This window comes from Anticarsia gemmatalis, chromosome 14 (genome assembly GCF_050436995.1).
Source record: "Anticarsia gemmatalis isolate Benzon Research Colony breed Stoneville strain chromosome 14, ilAntGemm2 primary, whole genome shotgun sequence".
Classification (NCBI taxonomy): Eukaryota; Metazoa; Arthropoda; class Insecta; order Lepidoptera; family Erebidae; genus Anticarsia; species Anticarsia gemmatalis.
The window spans coordinates 9,285,126-9,303,567 of NC_134758.1; the positions used below are offsets into that span (position 1 = coordinate 9,285,126).

At 38.2% G+C, this 18,442-nt stretch overlaps 1 protein-coding gene across 1 annotated transcript; it reads right to left on the reverse strand.

Moving 5' to 3' along the window:
• Window positions 1-5,034: 5,034 nt before the first annotated feature.
• iPLA2-VIA (calcium-independent phospholipase A2 VIA) lies at window positions 5,035-18,348 on the reverse strand. The gene is made up of 15 exons (XM_076122944.1): window positions 18,196-18,348; window positions 17,907-18,111; window positions 17,485-17,575; window positions 15,926-16,093; window positions 15,157-15,288; window positions 13,356-13,524; window positions 11,485-11,926; window positions 11,051-11,224; window positions 10,323-10,591; window positions 9,671-9,814; window positions 9,093-9,225; window positions 8,519-8,664; window positions 8,086-8,201; window positions 5,829-7,258; window positions 5,035-5,184 (listed from the first exon to the last, which is right to left on the reverse strand). Exons 1-14 carry the CDS (start codon window positions 18,206-18,208, stop codon window positions 7,016-7,018), a joined length of 2,445 nt encoding a protein of 814 aa, XP_075979059.1. The 5' UTR covers window positions 18,209-18,348; the 3' UTR covers window positions 5,035-5,184; window positions 5,829-7,015.
• Between the last annotated feature and the right edge of the window lie 94 nt (window positions 18,349-18,442).

The following is an 18,442-nucleotide window of genomic DNA, read 5'->3' on the forward strand; positions in this document are numbered from 1 at the left end:
TAAATCAATTTACACTAAACCTTAACTCCTTCAATATACAGCCTTGCTCATAAGTATTAGGCACCCCCATTAAACACGTGCAACTCATTCAGTATTTAAAAATTGACGAATCCTTTTATCAATATGCTAGGCGGCGTTATCAATAGGAAATTTTAAACAAAGGATTGCGAATTCTAACGTGCCATAAAACATCTGGTCAACATTTTGTTAATTATGTCATTTTTTCAAATAATTTTATTTTTTGAATCAGTCTTCTTTCATTACTCGTAGTGTCAAGAGGCTATTATTTGCGACTTATTTGTAAATTAGATACAGTCTATTTTACGAAATGCCTAAATTAACTTAAGTGAGTGTGGAAAATCGGATAAAAATTCAAACTCTACATGAACAAGGCAAGTCTCAGATGGAGATTTCCAGAATGGTGAAGTGTTCTCGCTGTGCAGTGCAAACTGCTATCAAAAGGTTTGCCGAGACTGGTTCTCACGCGGACAAACCGAGAACAGGTAGAAACTATAAGACAACAGCGCGACAAGACCGATTACTTATTCGTAATTCCCTCAGAAATCGCAAAAAAACTTCTTCTGAGCTCGCTGCAGATCTTTCAGATAGTATTGGAAGATCAATTAGTGCTCCAACAGTAAGAAGAAGACTTGCGAAAGCTGGTTTAAAAGGCTGCAAAGCGAGGAAGAAGCCATTGCTCTCCGCCAGCAACATAAAAAGCCGCTTAGAATGGGCTCTGAGACACCAACATTTAACTGAGGAAGATTGGTCCAATGTTGTGTGGTCCGATGAATCTAACTTTGAGGTAAGTTTTATATCATTAATGTTAAATATCAACAACCATTTCGCTTTCAACAGTTTAATTTTAGAAAAAATATGACAAATTTTAAATCAAGTTTATTTCGGTAATTTTTCAGATTTTTGGGACGCCTGGTGTAGTTTTTGTGCGGCGGCGTGTCGGTGAAGAATACCACCCAAGTTGTGTGGTACCTACCGTCAAACACGGAGGCGGGAGCATTATGATCTGGGGCTGCATGTCTGCCGATGGAGTGGGCGAAATGTTCGTTTGCGAAGGTCGCATGAACAGCCAAAAGTACATAAATGTACTGGAAAGCGCGTTGATGCCTTCTATGACGCGCATTTTTGGCGACACAAACTTAGACGGTGTCAAATTCCAGCAGGATAATGCTCCCTGTCACACATCGGCAGTCACAATGCGTTGGTTCCGAGAGAACAACATTGACTTGCTAGATTGGCCGGCACAGTCTCCAGATCTCAACCCCATTGAGCAACTTTGGGGTATATTAAAGCGCAAGATACGTGAGCACACCATAACATCAAAATCGGCGTTAAAAAACGCTTTAATGGAAGAACGGGATGCCATCACTGCAGATGAATGCAAGAAGCTTGTACAAAGCCTGCCTAACAGGATTGCTGCAGTGATCAAAGCAAAGGGCAGACACACAAAATATTAGTATATTTTATAATTATTTATTAATAAATGAATATTTATTACCAAATTAGTTTCATTTTTCAACCAAATTATTCATAAGACTCAAAATTATAGGGTGCCTAATACTTATGAGCAAGGCTGTATGTATTAAAACGCTTGACAAAAATAGATTATACCGCGGCGCGAGGCGTCGTTATGTTACCATGTTTTTAACCAAATGTCATAGGGGCTTTGATTGTTTGTCTGTCGTATGGTTAGTGGTCAACCTAGTGTCAAAGTTGTTCAAGCTGCCTGAGAGGCCTTTGACGTGGCTTAACGACTGTTATCTTAATAGACAACAACCGGGACCGACTTTTAACGTCCCCTCCGAAGCACGGAGACGCCCAGTTCAATTACCACTATGCGGTCACCCATCTATGGAATGACCGCGCCAATGGTTGCTTAACGCACAGATCGTTTACCGACCGGTGAGCGCAACTGGCTATGGGCGCTAAGGTTTATTTAAAATAATTTTACTTCACAGTATCTTTGTTGTCCCTTCGCTGGCTTGTGCTAGGCCCCACTATTGCAGGACACAATACCAAAGCCTATTTACGCTTCGATCGCTCGGTTGGTAGAAAAGACAACCCAGTGTCCTTTGCACTGAGTCTACGTTCAGCAATGTTTGTTGTTTTTGTTAAGCGACATCTATAAGTTATTGTGACCGTATTATGCAAGGCTTATAGTTTATGTATTGCATTTATTTGAAGGCAACCCACTTAGTATGGACCATAATTGTTTTATTAGAAAACCAACCTAATTATAATTGATAGGTATAGATTTCACAAAACAGTTCTGACTGCTATCTCGTGGATAAGTCGTTTATATCTACAGACACGGAGCAAAGACTTAATAACGAATAGAGTCTAATCACTTATATTGTGAATCCACTGACACAACATGTCGACGATTTGATGTAGGCAACTACATATATTACGAAGACAAGGCCAACACAGGGTTAGTCTACTAAAACCCTTTCCGGGAATCGCATTGAAAATTCATTCAGAAGCTTTTGAGTTGATCACAAACAGACAGCCCGGAGACTTTGAGCAAAGCGTCCCTACAATAACGCCAATTAAAAATCAATGTACGAGAATGACCTTTTTTTTTCAGTAAGTATTTATCCGTATCTGTAGATATGAACCGAGCATCAAATTGAAATTAAAGTCTTAATCTACATCACCGTATTATCAAAATACCTTAAGCTGCCATGTTTAAACGTCATCATTTAACGGATACATCTACAGAACTACGTACTCACTTTAATATTAGTTCGGGGGAAAAGTCTTTTCTCATTATAGCATGTATGAACTTGAAATAAAATCTCTTTGGCTTCAAGAATCACAAATGAGTACACGGTTCATTAGGTTTCTTTCAGTGAGCTCGTGAGGTAGGTACCCAAATATTGAGCTTTTTTTGTGTAAAGAAAAGATTTTATTACATGTTCATACATACTATAATGCGAAAAGACCTTTTCCCCGAACTAATAGAATACGTACTTATTGCACGTAGCCAGAACAGTATTTCGAGCACGTAGTAAATAATTACTAAGATTTTAATAATAATTAACACCGATTACACATGTGCAAAAGCTACTTATTTTATTGTTTATTATAAATTCGGTTGCAGACAAAAAGCTAAGGTAGTTTAGTTAAACTCGAATAACTTAATTATTTTTTAATGTGTATTTTTTTACTAATTACCAGAAGTGGGTAAAAAAGGTAAGATTGAAATTAAGATGAGAAAATTATATACAAGTTCAGGTGAACTTATTTAACTTGACTTTTGGTCTACAATGGGAGTAATATAAAATATGGTGTAAAAATTAAGAAAAAGATGGTGTTTTTGTGATATTTTGAATTACAATTATTACATCGCCGAATACACTATAAATATTCCTAGACTTTCTAGCACATATATCAAACGTTTTATTTTAAGTAACACTTTATATCAAAGCACACCTTTAAATATTACTATTTAATTTATTACTTCGATTGAACAAATGTATTATAGACTACAGTGTGCAGTGCATAAGGTATATTATTGCTTGACAAGGCAACATTAAAATTTTACTTGAGCCAGAATTCTCTATTGTCATCACCAAAACTACTGAATCTATATCACATGGGAAATATTACGCTATACCAACTTTTAATTCGGTATTTGACTGGATTAACGAAAAATTATTAAACTTGTACTCGTAAAAGGTTCATGTAAAATGCTCAGGCTATGTAATTTTTAAGACAAAATAACGTTTAAATTGTAATTATGACTGAAACATTTTATTTGTCACTCATTTGATACCGACGAAAATACGAAACTGTGACGCCACTACACAAAAATGTGATTTTGATATTTCATAAAGAGTAACTGATTTAACTGGTATTCAAGTATCCAATTCGAAAAAGTTTTATAGAAATCTGTTTAGCAGTTATTGCGTATAACAGACTTAGAGGTAATTTATGCTATTTAATTAGTGCATAATATCTAGAAGCCATTATTGCGAGGTATAGACATAAAAGGATATAATGATAGATGCCATCTTGGAATGTTATTGCTTAACAGTTCATATTGCAACATTAATTGGCAAACATACCAGTTCAAAGAATGGCAACACTGTAATTACAGCGATGTTGCTAGCTTACATAATCTAGAATTGTCATAAATTAAATAAACTCTGCACAAATAAACAATTATGTTTCAACATAAGACTACATTGTTAAAGGTGACCATTGATCATTATAAAATCACTTGAGAGAATTGATATTAAAAAATATTGCACATATTCTTTGTGATGAAATTTATTATGTCAATATCAATTTACAAGACGTGTTATATCATAAGAATAAACTTATATTTTTGTTCATAATATCTTATTATGAAAATCAAAATAAATCAAACAAAGTTTAGAAATATCACCCAAATTAGTTAAAAAATTCATGAAATTAATAAACATATTTTTACTAGAAATCTCGTGTCATGGATAAAGAAGATTATTCGATCCTAAGACTTGATTTATAATTAGCGGTCTCAGGCCGATATAGGTTGTCCCTAGTAGGAATGTAAAAACTAAAGCTACACTAATGAAAAATAAAATTACCTACTCATTCGCTAAGGCGTTGCTATTGCTTCGTGTAATCGTCAGTGAGAAAGTATATAAATATAATAATATATCTAAACCCTGCTGTATATATTACTTAATATATTTATATAACTATTTAGAATCAGGTGGACTAAATACATGAACTGGAAACCTAATAATATTAAAACTAACTGTGGGATACAAAATAAACTAGTGCTGCCATCTCTTGTCCGCATAAAGCACTTCTTGCACTACAATCTGACTCTGACTACATAATAATATTGTCTTGAAATCATGGTTGGTAAAATATTTTGTCTTTTTCACTCATAAACAATTTCGAAATTGATTGAAAGTGACAAAACACTGTATAAGTAATCAGAGCTTAGACTTTTCTTGAATTTTGAGTTCATGAATTTACCCCATCTGACTCCCTTTTTTGTAGTTGTGAGAGCATAACAAATATCAATATAGTTGTTATATTTTACGTATAATTAAATATCGCAATGAATGCAATAATATATTAATTATTATCTTTTATTATGCGAGAAGCATGCTAACTTGTTAGTTTGAAGTCCGTGCGCTGATCATTTCTTTGTAGCTGCCACTGAAACTAATGGAAAAGAGAAATAATTATAATTTTGTAATTACGCACATTGTTTGACAAAAAATCATTTCGCGGACAAAATGGTCTTCTGTATAAAAGCTTATTGGCTGAGGCAATAAACTTAATAGTGTGTTGTAGTCATCAAATTCAAATTAATGAAACACACACCCATTTGGATTTTTTCAACTTTTTGAATCCATAAAATTGTTTACTCCTTAGGTAAGATGTACCAATTACTGCATTAACGAGGTGTAGGTCAATAAAAGCGCATCCAGTAGAGAGGTCCTATCAATATCGATTAGCGGCGTATGTAAATCTGTTAAGCGCCTCTAGTTTTTTTCACGAGAACTTCTTCGTACTCGTTAGTCCCGACTATCGAAAGTCGCGCGACAGGATGGTATTCAGTTTGACAAATGCTTAGGGGTTACTACTACGGGTTTAATACCCGTATCGAGTGAAAATGAATGGCCTAACAATATAAAATGTCTACTACACTCATGCCGACGGTAATGCCGCCGGCACAAGCCGCGCAGGACTGACAGTACCCAGCATTACCGCTCGAATGTTAGAAACAAATGACGCCGGCACACCTGGCGGCTATGATGAACGCCTCTGCCGCCGGCACTGTGTGTAAGAGCCCTAAGACTTACCGTCGTCATCGTTGAGCAGCGCGGCGAGCTCGGCCACGCGGTCGCGGTGCGCGTGCATGTAGGCCTGCGCCTCCCACAGCATGGTGACCAGCGTGTCGTCATATAGCTATATAACACTCACCGTCGTCATCGTTGAGCAGCGCGGCGAGCTCGGCCACGCGGTCGCGGTGCGCGTGCATGTAGGCCTGCGCCTCCCACAGCATGGTGACCAGCGTGTCGTCATATAGCTATATAACACTCACCGTCGTCATCGTTGAGCAGCGCGGCGAGCTCGGCCACGCGGTCGCGGTGCGCGTGCATGTAGGCCTGCGCCTCCCACAGCATGGTGACCAGCGTGTCGTCATATAGCTATATAACACTCACCGTCGTCATCGTTGAGCAGCGCGGCGAGCTCGGCCACGCGGTCGCGGTGCGCGTGCATGTAGGCCTGCGCCTCCCACAGCATGGTGACCAGCGTGTCGTCATATAGCTATATAACACTCACCGTCGTCATCGTTGAGCAGCGCGGCGAGCTCGGCCACGCGGTCGCGGTGCGCGTGCATGTAGGCCTGCGCCTCCCACAGCATGGTGACCAGCGTGTCGTCATATAGCTATATAACACTCACCGTCGTCATCGTTGAGCAGCGCGGCGAGCTCGGCCACGCGGTCGCGGTGCGCGTGCATGTAGGCCTGCGCCTCCCACAGCATGGTGACCAGCGTGTCGTCATATAGCTATATAACACTCACCGTCGTCATCGTTGAGCAGCGCGGCGAGCTCGGCCACGCGGTCGCGGTGCGCGTGCATGTAGGCCTGCGCCTCCCACAGCATGGTGACCAGCGTGTCGTCATATAGCTATATAACACTCACCGTCGTCATCGTTGAGCAGCGCGGCGAGCTCGGCCACGCGGTCGCGGTGCGCGTGCATGTAGGCCTGCGCCTCCCACAGCATGGTGACCAGCGTGTCGTCATATAGCTATATAACACTCACCGTCGTCATCGTTGAGCAGCGCGGCGAGCTCGGCCACGCGGTCGCGGTGCGCGTGCATGTAGGCCTGCGCCTCCCACAGCATGGTGACCAGCGTGTCGTCATATAGCTATATAACACTCACCGTCGTCATCGTTGAGCAGCGCGGCGAGCTCGGCCACGCGGTCGCGGTGCGCGTGCATGTAGGCCTGCGCCTCCCACAGCATGGTGACCAGCGTGTCGTCATATAGCTATATAACACTCACCGTCGTCATCGTTGAGCAGCGCGGCGAGCTCGGCCACGCGGTCGCGGTGCGCGTGCATGTAGGCCTGCGCCTCCCACAGCATGGTGACCAGCGTGTCGTCGGCGCGCTCGTCCATGGCCACGTCGCGGGACATCTGCGGCGCGAACCGGTAGTACGGGACCCCCAGCGACGAGCACCACGCACGAGCACGCTCTACCACGCGGCCGTCCGATTGTGTCGCCTGAACAAATGATGGTAGAATACGTGAAATTTGAATGCATCCGATATTTAATTTATTGTAATAGCAGTGGTAGCCGATATGAAAAGATCGCACGCATCACGCATTACGCAACGTACCTACAGTGCCGCACCGCGTTTAATTCGAGCTAATAGGCACCTTTACAGTTACACACACGCTCTTTCGCGCGTTCTTAGGAGCGTACAGGGTTACGCACGGGAAAGACGGCGCGCTCTTCGCTCCCGATTTTCTTCGCGGACAGATGGACGCGGCGTGCGCTCTTTCCTTTCTCCTTGCACACCTTTTCAATGCACGCTCTTTCACGTGCGATTGTTGCATCATGCGCAATAGAGTGTGTGTAAAGGGGGCCATTGGGTGACACACGGGCGGTGCGGCACCCCACTACAAGGTCAGTAAAGTTCCACCCTACCCTTCCACATTTCGTCACAAGTCGGGCACGCACCGGAGTGCTTGTAGTACAACGCCGCATTATTCGTATGTAGAAAGACGTCAAGTCAAAAGCACCGCGTCGCACCGTCAATAAATCGTGTGACCTCACTTTAAAGCTTCTCACCAATAATTATTTGTAATGTTGATAGACAACATCGCGAGCATCGGGAAACTTACACGCGTGACAATTTTAAAAGAGTTTTATCATCAGCACAACGCAAAAAATTAGTGAACAAAAATTTGTTCACCAGTTTGTTTGATTTTTCGTTCTTGGTTCACTTTGTTTGCGGTTTTCACACATACACACACTTCACTTCTATTATTAGTCTAATCCTAATCATTTATGAGCGTATAATACGATTTTTTTAAAACAACGTTACCTGATCGACAAGCAGACCACCGATAGCGCTGAGTCCAAACGCGAGTCTCGCAGTGTCCCAGATACTCTCCGGTTTAAACACGTCGATGTCCTTCAACTTTGTCACTGGGATGAGTCCTGGTAACAAAAAATGTATATATTTATTGTCAATAACGATAAAATAAAAGTTTCACCTTGTATACCAGTTTCGAAATGAAATACTTATGCCCGGTTTCTGAGTACATTAAGCGGTAGTTTCTCTACCCAATAGCGTTTTTTATATGAATTTTAACGCCATTGAATAGATAAACTACCGCTAAATGTACCTCAGAAACCGAGGGTTAGTGATTGGAAATACAGAATGACGGCAAGGGCAAAAAAAAAGTTTCTTTTTTCATCCAGTGTACATACATTTTAGAAGCCATTATTTGTCAAGCATGTAAAGTGATACTGACCTGTACCGCAGGAAACCACAACTTTCAAGTTGGTCTTCTTAGCTGCTTCTATTTGTCCCGTGGCACGAAGCGCGAGATTCAACTCCGTCAACTCGGTTAGCACGTCAAGGGTCGGGTTGTTGCCCATCAGACCTCCGTCTAAGTACCTAAGGAGAATGTTTAAAAGTCAAGGTAAGACAAAATCTACTTATTATACCTATAATTTGATCAATAATCTATTACAACACAAAAAGAGAGGAGACAGAGGAGTACATTGTAAAGATTCGCATTGTATCGGCGAAATAATTAATCTGGTCGAAGCTTTTATCTATAAAAAGATACTGCTACATATTGAAAGCGATTAAAATATTTATTATGTCGCCCCTCTCAAATTCTCGATTGACAAACGTAAAACGTAGACGTATACGCAGTTACACGCACCTAACGTGCAGTGTGCACGCATTTATTATGCAGTTACCTTTGTGACTTATTATAATCTGTATAAACACTGTTTAAACAGCCTTGAACATTTTATTTGGTAATATGAAAATAAACTTATTTTTTTCCACTACAGGTTTTTATTTATAATATTTACCTCCCCGAAGCTCTAAAGTACGAAGGTGCAGCGCCAGTAGCCCTGGCGGCCTGCCACACTAGCTGTTCAGCCGGCGACGGCGGTGCTGCTAGAGAAACTACTGCAGCTTGGTCACCGGCCTCCGCGTGAGGACCTGAGGAATGACATAGGAGTTAGTATACTTTTCAAGAGATTGAAATACTAATAAATATATCCATTGATTTAAATCGAGAAAATATTGTTAACGCCGTGAATAAAGACAGAATGGTAGATCAGTAACGATGTAGAAACGGACGAAGCTCTTGGGAAGGTTTGATATTAAAATTAAAAAGCGGTGTAGTCGAGCATAAATTCAACTTTTTACCTCTCATTGACTCGTCTTACCCCTGGTTTCTGAGTACATTTAGCGGTAGTTTATCTATTCAATAGCGTTTTTTGTATGAGTTTTGACGCTATTGAATAGATAAACTACTGCTAAATGTACCTAAAAAACCGGAGGTTAGTCCATGATTTCTTGACGTGAAACGCTACGTTTAATAATATGTCGCTAGTTTTCTAATTCCAAACGCGAAGCAATGTGTTTTTGTCTTGTAACTTACTTGTTGTGCCATTATGTTCATCAAGTATTTCTTGCGCTGACTTGTAGTTTCTGAATAAGTGCAGGTCGACAGGTTTGCGGTCAGCCAACACGGCGAGGATCATCAGTTTTGGATGCTCAATATCCGCCATTACTGTCTCGGTACCTGTTAAATTATAAAAAAAAATCAAAATATTTTTAGAGTGATAATACTTAATTGAAATAAATTCATGTCTTTAATATTTGAGATTTCCATGACTGATGAATGATAGAAGTGTAGCTAAACCCGTAAATACCTAAGTAAATTTTATTTATTAGACTAAACTCCAGAAAGCTCCGGATACCATTTATAGATCAAACGACATGTCGCGTATTTCCTACTACATTTTTCTCCGTAGGAATAGGCCAATGAACCCGGGAAAAACCGTCTGGTTTAATAAAATGAGTAGATTGCTTGCTTTGCAAAATGTAGAACAGATACTACTCTGATTCGGAATAATAATAAAAAATATTAAGATAACTAGTTGGAATTGACCCTGACGGAATGCTGCCCAATTCGAAGATTGTAAAAATGAATACTAATAACTTCACTAATAAAAAAACATAAATGATTAGCGTGTGTCAGCTATCTATTGTACATTACTGATACTTTAAATTATTAACAAATGACTTACCAAGATTATCCTTCAAGATAGTTTCCAAAGCTTCAGACGGGTAAGGTCTCATGCCCACAAAAGCGAATTCCTTCATTCTAAAGTACAGTCTCTGGCACTCTCTAAGGGTCTTTCCACTAGCGAGTGCGAGGGCTAAGATCCCTCCGGTACTGGTCCCGGCCACCCAGTCGAAGCAATGGATGATGGGTCTACCTACAGCCTCTTCTAGACTGAGTAGGATTTGGACTAGAACTAAGCCTCGAATACCGCCGCCGTCTAGGCAGAGTAATCTGGAAGAATTGATAGTCTTTAGAGTGTTATAATGGTTATTTATATTTGTTTGGAATTTTTTAAACTAGTTATGTTTTCTTCCTTTTTTAGCCTTCTTTTGTGTCCCACTGCAGGGCAAAGGCCACCCCCCTCTTTTCTGCGAATTTCCGAATCTCGGGTATGGAATTAAATTTATATGTTATCAATCTGAAATTATCAACGTTGATGAAAACGACGTCAAGGATAGGGCAAAGTGGAGGAAGAGTGTAAGAAGGGCTGACCCCACCACCATACGGGACTAATAGCCAGGAAGAGAGAGATTATCAATTACAAATTTAATAATAATGTAATTTCGTTTCTCGTTAAGTATATGAGTATTTTTAATCAAACATATATTATATCTCTGCTCTCAATTTGTATTTACTTTTCTATTAATATTACCGGATTTACGCCTTAACTACTTGAAGTCAATGACCTACCTTCCTTGTTTCTGATTAGCTTCAAAGCACGCCGCTCTCTCCATAGCTGCGACTGACAACATTTGGTTGACGAGATCTCTAGTCGCTCCCTTCGCTACTGGTGTTGGAGGCATGCCGTTATAGTCCCCGCGGTGGGAACAACTCGGACCACAACCTGGAATTTCTGGAGCACATCTGACAAAAGAAGACCATATGAATATTTAAAGAAGTAACACTATTTGTTTTTAGTAAATTACTGGACTAATTTAGATAAGATTTGGCTATGCGAAAGAGTCCATCGTGGAGAAGAGCCATAGGCCGTAGTATGAATTGAATTTCGTCGTTACTTTTTCGGTATAAAATAGTCACATTTAAATATTAGGGCAAAATATTTGTAGTAAAAGTACATAACACGTACAATTAAAATTAAGAACGTATTATAAAACAATCCTCACCTTTTAGCTCCAACCGCATGCAGAATATACAATATCCTATCATAATTACTGCTCGACATTTCAGTGGGAACAATATGCCTCGGCGTATTCCCTGCATTGTTCTTCGCTTCCAAATCAGCACCAAACACAACCAACGCTTGCACTATTGCAATATTCGTCTGCTTCACGGCCAAATGAAGAGGGGTGTTGCCTTCGTTATCTCCTATAGAGTGTTCAGCACCTCGAGAGAGTAGTGCAATGGCACACTCTAATCGGCCGCGTAATACCATGATGTGTAGTGCTGTTCTTCCGTCGAAGTTGAGTGCGTTGATGTCGCAGTTCTTGTCGGCTAGTGCTTCGATCACTTCGCGAGATATCGCCCAGTGGAGGGGCGTGCCGCCGTGCTTCATGTCTTGCTGGTGAAGCTTCGGCTGGTTGTCTTGGAGAAGGTCTCCGACAATGCCTGGAGCAAATATTAATTAGAATTTTCAACAAATCGTGTACTGAAAACATTTTTTTATTTTACTCTTAGAATAATTTAAAATAATCAAAGATTGCTGGATTTTTGAAAAAAACTGACACCTACAAGCAGAACCGTAACATCTATTTGTGGATCACTCAAGCTTTTATGGTATGGAAATCAAACAAACAGCCTTCGCCTGGCGTGATGACAATCACAACCACTTTGCCTGTACGACACCAGGTGTGTATGCTTTTGCATAATAAAAAATAATTAAAACACATAGTGTACACAGAATCAACAATCCTAAAGAAACAGATTATTTTTGGCGTCTATCCAAACTAAAATGTAATCTTAAACTGATGCATCTATCTTAGAATTTTTCACAATCATCCACGAATCACGAAAGAAAAAAGTACCTACTATAAGAATCTTAATACTATCAAAAGATTTAAATCACTACTTACTTCCAACCCCTTCTACGACCCACATTTTAAAACTTTTAATGTAACGATTCACGACAAATCAAACTAAAAGAATGACAAAGATTGCAATTGACTTTTCTATATTTATATCACAGAGACAACTGGCAAATTTTCTATTTGCTAGTCCACTAAAGATCTTCCCCCACCAAACGTTTTCAATAGACTGTTTACTATTTTTCCTTTTGTAACTATTAAGTATAGGGTTTATAACCTTAACCACGTTTCAACGATAAATAAACATACGTCATTTGACAATACAACGGTATAAAATTTTCCTTGAACTATTTAAATGTTCAGGAATTGATGAATCGATTGTTTCACGGTAGTACTTAATATTGCAATTAGTTTGTTGAGTACATTTTTTGAGGTTTGCTAGGGAAATCCAACCACAGACTGACCCTTGATTTTTGTGTCATTGAGCAGAAAATTTTATAAAGGGAAAAATTGTGATGCTTTTATTTTGTAATATTCCATTATTACGCCAATGTTAGTTTCTACTTACAAAGTAGATAGGCAAGTAGAAACTACTTGTTATTTTTTTTACAATGACGTCAATATACATTTAGAAGAAAGTATCATCAACCAACACTTCTATAACAGGACAAAGATCAATTATTTATCTTTGAAGTCAAAAACTCGACAGAAGCTCGACAAATTTGGTTGCCGCTTTACTATTAGTAGATGCAGTTTCATTCACCGCATGGCAAGTGATCTACCTAGTGTCAAGTTTGTTCAACTCGCCCGAAGGATTTTATATATAGTTTAACGATTGCTATCTAAATGATTGCAACCGGGATTGACCTGTTCTCCAAGGAACAGATACGCTCAGTTCAAATATCACTGTGGTGTCATCTATTTATAGAATATCCGTGATAAGTTTACTTAGCTCAGCACATTTAGCTAAAAACTTCTCAGCAATAGTTAAAGATCTCAGTTATAATTGTTACCTGGCAGCGTGCTGGTAGACCTCTTGGCGGCGGAGAGGTTGACGTCGGCGCCGGCGAGCATGAGCGCGCGCACGCAGTCGGGCGCGTTGGCCAGGCACGCCGTGTGCAGCGGCGTGTAGCCCTGCTTGTTGTACACGTCGAGAGACTGCACTGTCTTACCGGCGAGCGCCTGAAGACAAAATAAATTGTTGATCACTTACCCCACTTCCTGAGGTAGTCTCTCTATTCAATAGCGTTAGATAAAGCTGATATAAAAATGACAGTTTGAATAGATGAACTACCGCTAAATGTGCCTCAGAAACTGGCCATTATTTATGATTTTTAAAACTGATTGCGTTTCAACAATTGGGAATGGCAGTTTGCATAAAGATCTATAAATTATTATTCGTCTGAAGATAATTTATATAGCTTGAATTTATGGTGAGTAAGTAGTAGATAAAATTGCGATCAAACTTTACACTGAAAGACAGACATACACGCAATGCTACCTTAAGGGTTCTATACGAACTTAAAAAGGATTCAGATATTAGATAATACTTTTTAATATTTATTTTATAATTACACATTCACAACTAAACATTTGTGTTGGCCACTTTTAAGCTGTAACGAGTCCCAATTACAAGAGATCATTTACCAAAGAGATTGTAACACGATGTTGCGTCATGCATTGTTTGTTTACTCACACTGTCAAAGAGAACTGACCTTTGTGACCTAATTAGTACGCTATATGCATCTTCTGTTAATTAGTCATTACTGTTAGAAAAGACCTTTGGCGTAGTGACTCATTATTACTTAATGCTTTAACTTAGAAATCAAATCAAATTGTCTGCATTTTACAGTACAGTTGATATAAAAAATTGTAATAATATATCTCCATAACTACTCTGGGCACGTAGAAAGTCGGTCCCGGTTGTTGTCAATTAAGATAACAGTCGGGCGGCTTGAACAACTTTGACACTAGGTTGACCACTAACCATACGATGAGAGAGAGTCCATATCTAATCCAATTTTATACAAAAATTGGCTTGTTTTTGGTGTAATTTACGTTGGCCATGATTGCTACATTGTGTGTTTAGCTATAAATGTCTAAATATCCGAATCATGGCATTGGTCAATCCAGGGATACTTTAATATACCTACTCTCAAATTGGATAACAAATAATCGTGTTCCGCAAATTAAATTAAGATTTAAAACGTGAATTCTCCTCGAGATTCGATATTATGATAACAGCTCACAGATATTATCGTTATTAAAGTAACCATTTCCTAATAGCATGTGATTTTATCAATAAACATCGAGGCCGAACATGAACGATTAAAAAGATTATTCTTGTAACAAATAAATAAGACCCTAAGTCATTATGACCTATATAATATTTTATCAGTTAAGTAACAGAGACATTTATATAACATATAATACATATTTTCCGTTTTTAAAATGTCTAATATATTTATTAGTATTATTTAAATGGAGTCCATCCCAGGCATTTCAGGAAAGACCCCGTATTTTTCTGCGTTTCGATGGGAACACCCATAACTTATAAATATTATAAAACTTAAATTAACATATTCTTATTAAAAGAACTTTCAATAAAACTCACAAATTATATGGGGGAATCCCCATCAATGCATCAGGCATTTTACAGTAGTTAAATAATATTATACAATGCACTCAACTACTTGGGTCCGATTTAATAGTAGATAAAATACCAATCAGTAATCATCCATCCAAATCCCGACCGCACGAAAGCTGACTTGACCTCATTAATTTATATCACTTATAATCGCCCTTAATACTCACGTTTATAATTTCCTTGTTACTGGCAGCTGCATAGTGGAAAACAGTGTTTCCTTCAAGATCGATCACGTCCAAAGAACTGTTTAATGATACTAAACTTTGTACCATACGCACATTGCACGCTTTTACTGCCACCTACAAAATAAAGCATAATATATTTTTTATTCTACAACTTTTAAGTTATTACATACATACATATTCACTTAGTATAATTAAAGCAAAATACAGATAGATATAAATAGATAGTGAACCAATAAACATGAAACATTATTACCCAGCTAAACACCAATGCATAATAATTTATAGGTACCTACATTATAATAATAATATTATTATGCCTATATTGATATTATGCAAACTCAATAACTGGGTTAAAATGATTCATTAACCCGCTTTCTTCAAATCAACAGAACAGCTCACACTTGACCTTACCATATTATTTTCGCGAAATAACCATTTGTCCTGACCTAACACAATTTTATTCTGTTAAAATCTCTGTGGCTTCGCAAGGTCATAACTCATATTCCACTAATACTTCATGTTGCGGCTCCAAAGGACCCACACTTGTATTTCTGGGTTTCCAGGTCTGGTTAAGGTCATAAGGTCAAAACATAAGAAGGTCAAACGACCACGGCGAGTGCAACCTGCGCCGAAACGTTATGCATTTTAAGGTAAAATGCTTGTTCAAGTTAATTCCTGTATGCTGTTACCTATATATTAAACCTGCAACGCGAGAGTTTAAAACTTAAGGTCAAATAAGGTCGCCACTTACCATAAGTGGTGTGGCTCCTGTCAAAGGGTCAGTGTCATCAATATGTTTCTGCACTTCTGGATCATTGAATAGTTCAACCAAACCAAAATGGGCCACCATGTGTGCAATAGACCATGACTGATGTTCCGATAATGTGTCACATAGTTTTTGTAGTATCGCCACTGTGCACTGTAAGTGTAGAAAAAATAATTATAAATATTATCATTGTAAAAAAAGTCTTCTAGACTAGTACTCATAACTGGCAGTCTTGTATGACAAGATGTATGGGTGTGAATGATGCAAAGGAAGTTTGTAAGGATTGAAGTGGAGTTCTCTTGTCTTTGCGTACCACAACCGGAAGAAGGCGTAAGTATAGATCATTATGAGATAATATTCGTACAATTAAGCCTGACTCATGCCATCAGCCTTAATTTACGTTGACTTTTGTCCAACAAAGAATTTTTTTTTGTGATGCATTAAGTTCTTGGATAAACCATGAATCAGTATTTACTTAATACAAGTCATATCTAGAACTAGCTGACCCGCGCAACTTCGCTTGCGTCACATAAGAGAGAATGGTGAAATTTTTCCCCTTTTTTGTAACATTTTTTACTCGTACTCTGCTCCTATTGGTCGTAGCGTGATGATATATAGCCTATAACCTTCCTCGATAAATGGGCTATCTAACACTGAAAGAATTTTTCAAATCGGATCAGTAGTTCCTGAGATTAGCGCGTTCAAACAAACAAACAAACAATCAAACAAACAAACTCTTCAGCTTTATAATATTAGTATAGATATAATGCAAAAAAATTGCTAGTCATGTTAAGTTTAACTCTTACATCACTCAATGTAGGTTGGGCATTGATCCAAAATATCGGAATGTTATTTCAAACAATCTGCACATCGCCGTGACCATGATGTGTTCTAATGCAGCAAAAACAACTTCACAAATATCTATAAAAAATAGTGGAACAAATTTTTTTGCAGTATGTACATGTATGTAGTTCTGCAATGGTATACGGAATACTGTGTACTGAATTAATTCACTATTATAAAAATGTATTGATTTGCAAAATAAAATAGAAACTGAACTTGAACTCTTATGACGTATATCCACACAGAAATGTGAATGACGTCACAAGCAGAAATCTATTAATATGCAACTGGCTAAATACTTTAATATGTCACATTAAGTAATTTGAATATAACATAGCCAGAAACAATATAGCATACATATGTATATGCATTCTTTTTATCAGTGAGAAGTCAAGGCTGTCAATATTTACTTCTGTAACACGAAACCGGAGATATTGTGTGTTTTATTTGATTTAGGATGTGAATGTTGACATAGATTGTAGAAACTATTTTCAAGCTACATTTTGGTCTTTATGCTGGCTAGATACAGGGAAATAGAACTCAATTGGACCATGGTTATTGTTTTGATAAGTAACATTTCATTTGAAAAAACCAGACTGACAGCCTCCACTAAATCTCTAGTTTAACAAAGACAGATGATTTTATTTGAAACTCATAAGCACGCAGCATTAAAGTAATTACCTACATAAAATTATACATACCTCTTTGGTTATCTTGATGAATACTGGTATTCTTTCTTTAAAAACAATAAATTTTCCTTCTGCTTCCTCTAAATTTGTTGAGCGGAGTAAACTGTAATGAACAGAAACAATCAAGATAATTGCTTCCAACAGATTTAATTGCTAAAAACTCAAAATATTTTTAACATAATAAACAGAATGCTTTCCTTTTTCAATAATATATTATTGATTGATGATGTTATTAGAAATAATTTTGATACAACATTTTCATTTACTAATCAATACAAAGTAATTAGAATAGGAAAGCCGTAACATATAAAAATTAAAGACGTAAGTAAGCCAAAGCAAGACAACAATACAATGCAATAATCAAAGGAAATATTAATTGTGAGCATTATAGCAGTTCAAAAGGTAATGAGTCATGAACATTAGTTATCCCATACCTGTACATCTGATGTAAGCTCTCAGTAAACGGCTTATGAAGCACGATTTCAAAGTATTTGTCTTTAGGACTCTTTCCATCAGCCTTCGGCCCATATAACAACATGGAATCCTGTCTATAGTGTATCGGCCTTGAAATATAATTGTCTGAGCGCACCTCCAAAACCCTTGTTGGAGGCTCCTCCGCGCCCAGAAGACCACGAAAAACTGTCACAAGAAATAATTATTAGAAAAAAACACAAAGCATAAATGTTTTTCGAATTATAACAACATTTTGGAACCATAACTTACTTGAATTCAACATGTTTTAGCTCCCTTCTGTCTGTATTTTGAATCGAATTAATTATTCAACACTAATGTCGATAGTATTTTATTTCTTACACAACACAATATAATAATTTCGTACTGGCTGGACATCGGTCAGCTGGTGAAGTTGATAGTTGACAACTGACTGCCTGTCAATGAATCAATGCCGATGTGACGTTGACGTAACTGTCTATCGTCGAAAAACGATAAATTGTAGATCAAAAGAAAACCT

Excerpts from the sequence above, each read along its gene's own strand:
- iPLA2-VIA (XM_076122944.1), bottom strand. Across the intron at positions 11,225-11,484 it reads CATGCGGTTGGAGCTAAAAG|ATGTGCTCCAGAAATTCCAG; the intron begins GTGAGGATTGTT and ends TTCTTTTGTCAG. Across the intron at positions 9,815-10,322 it reads TATCTTGAAGGATAATCTTG|GTACCGAGACAGTAATGGCG; the intron begins GTAAGTCATTTG and ends ATAATTTAACAG.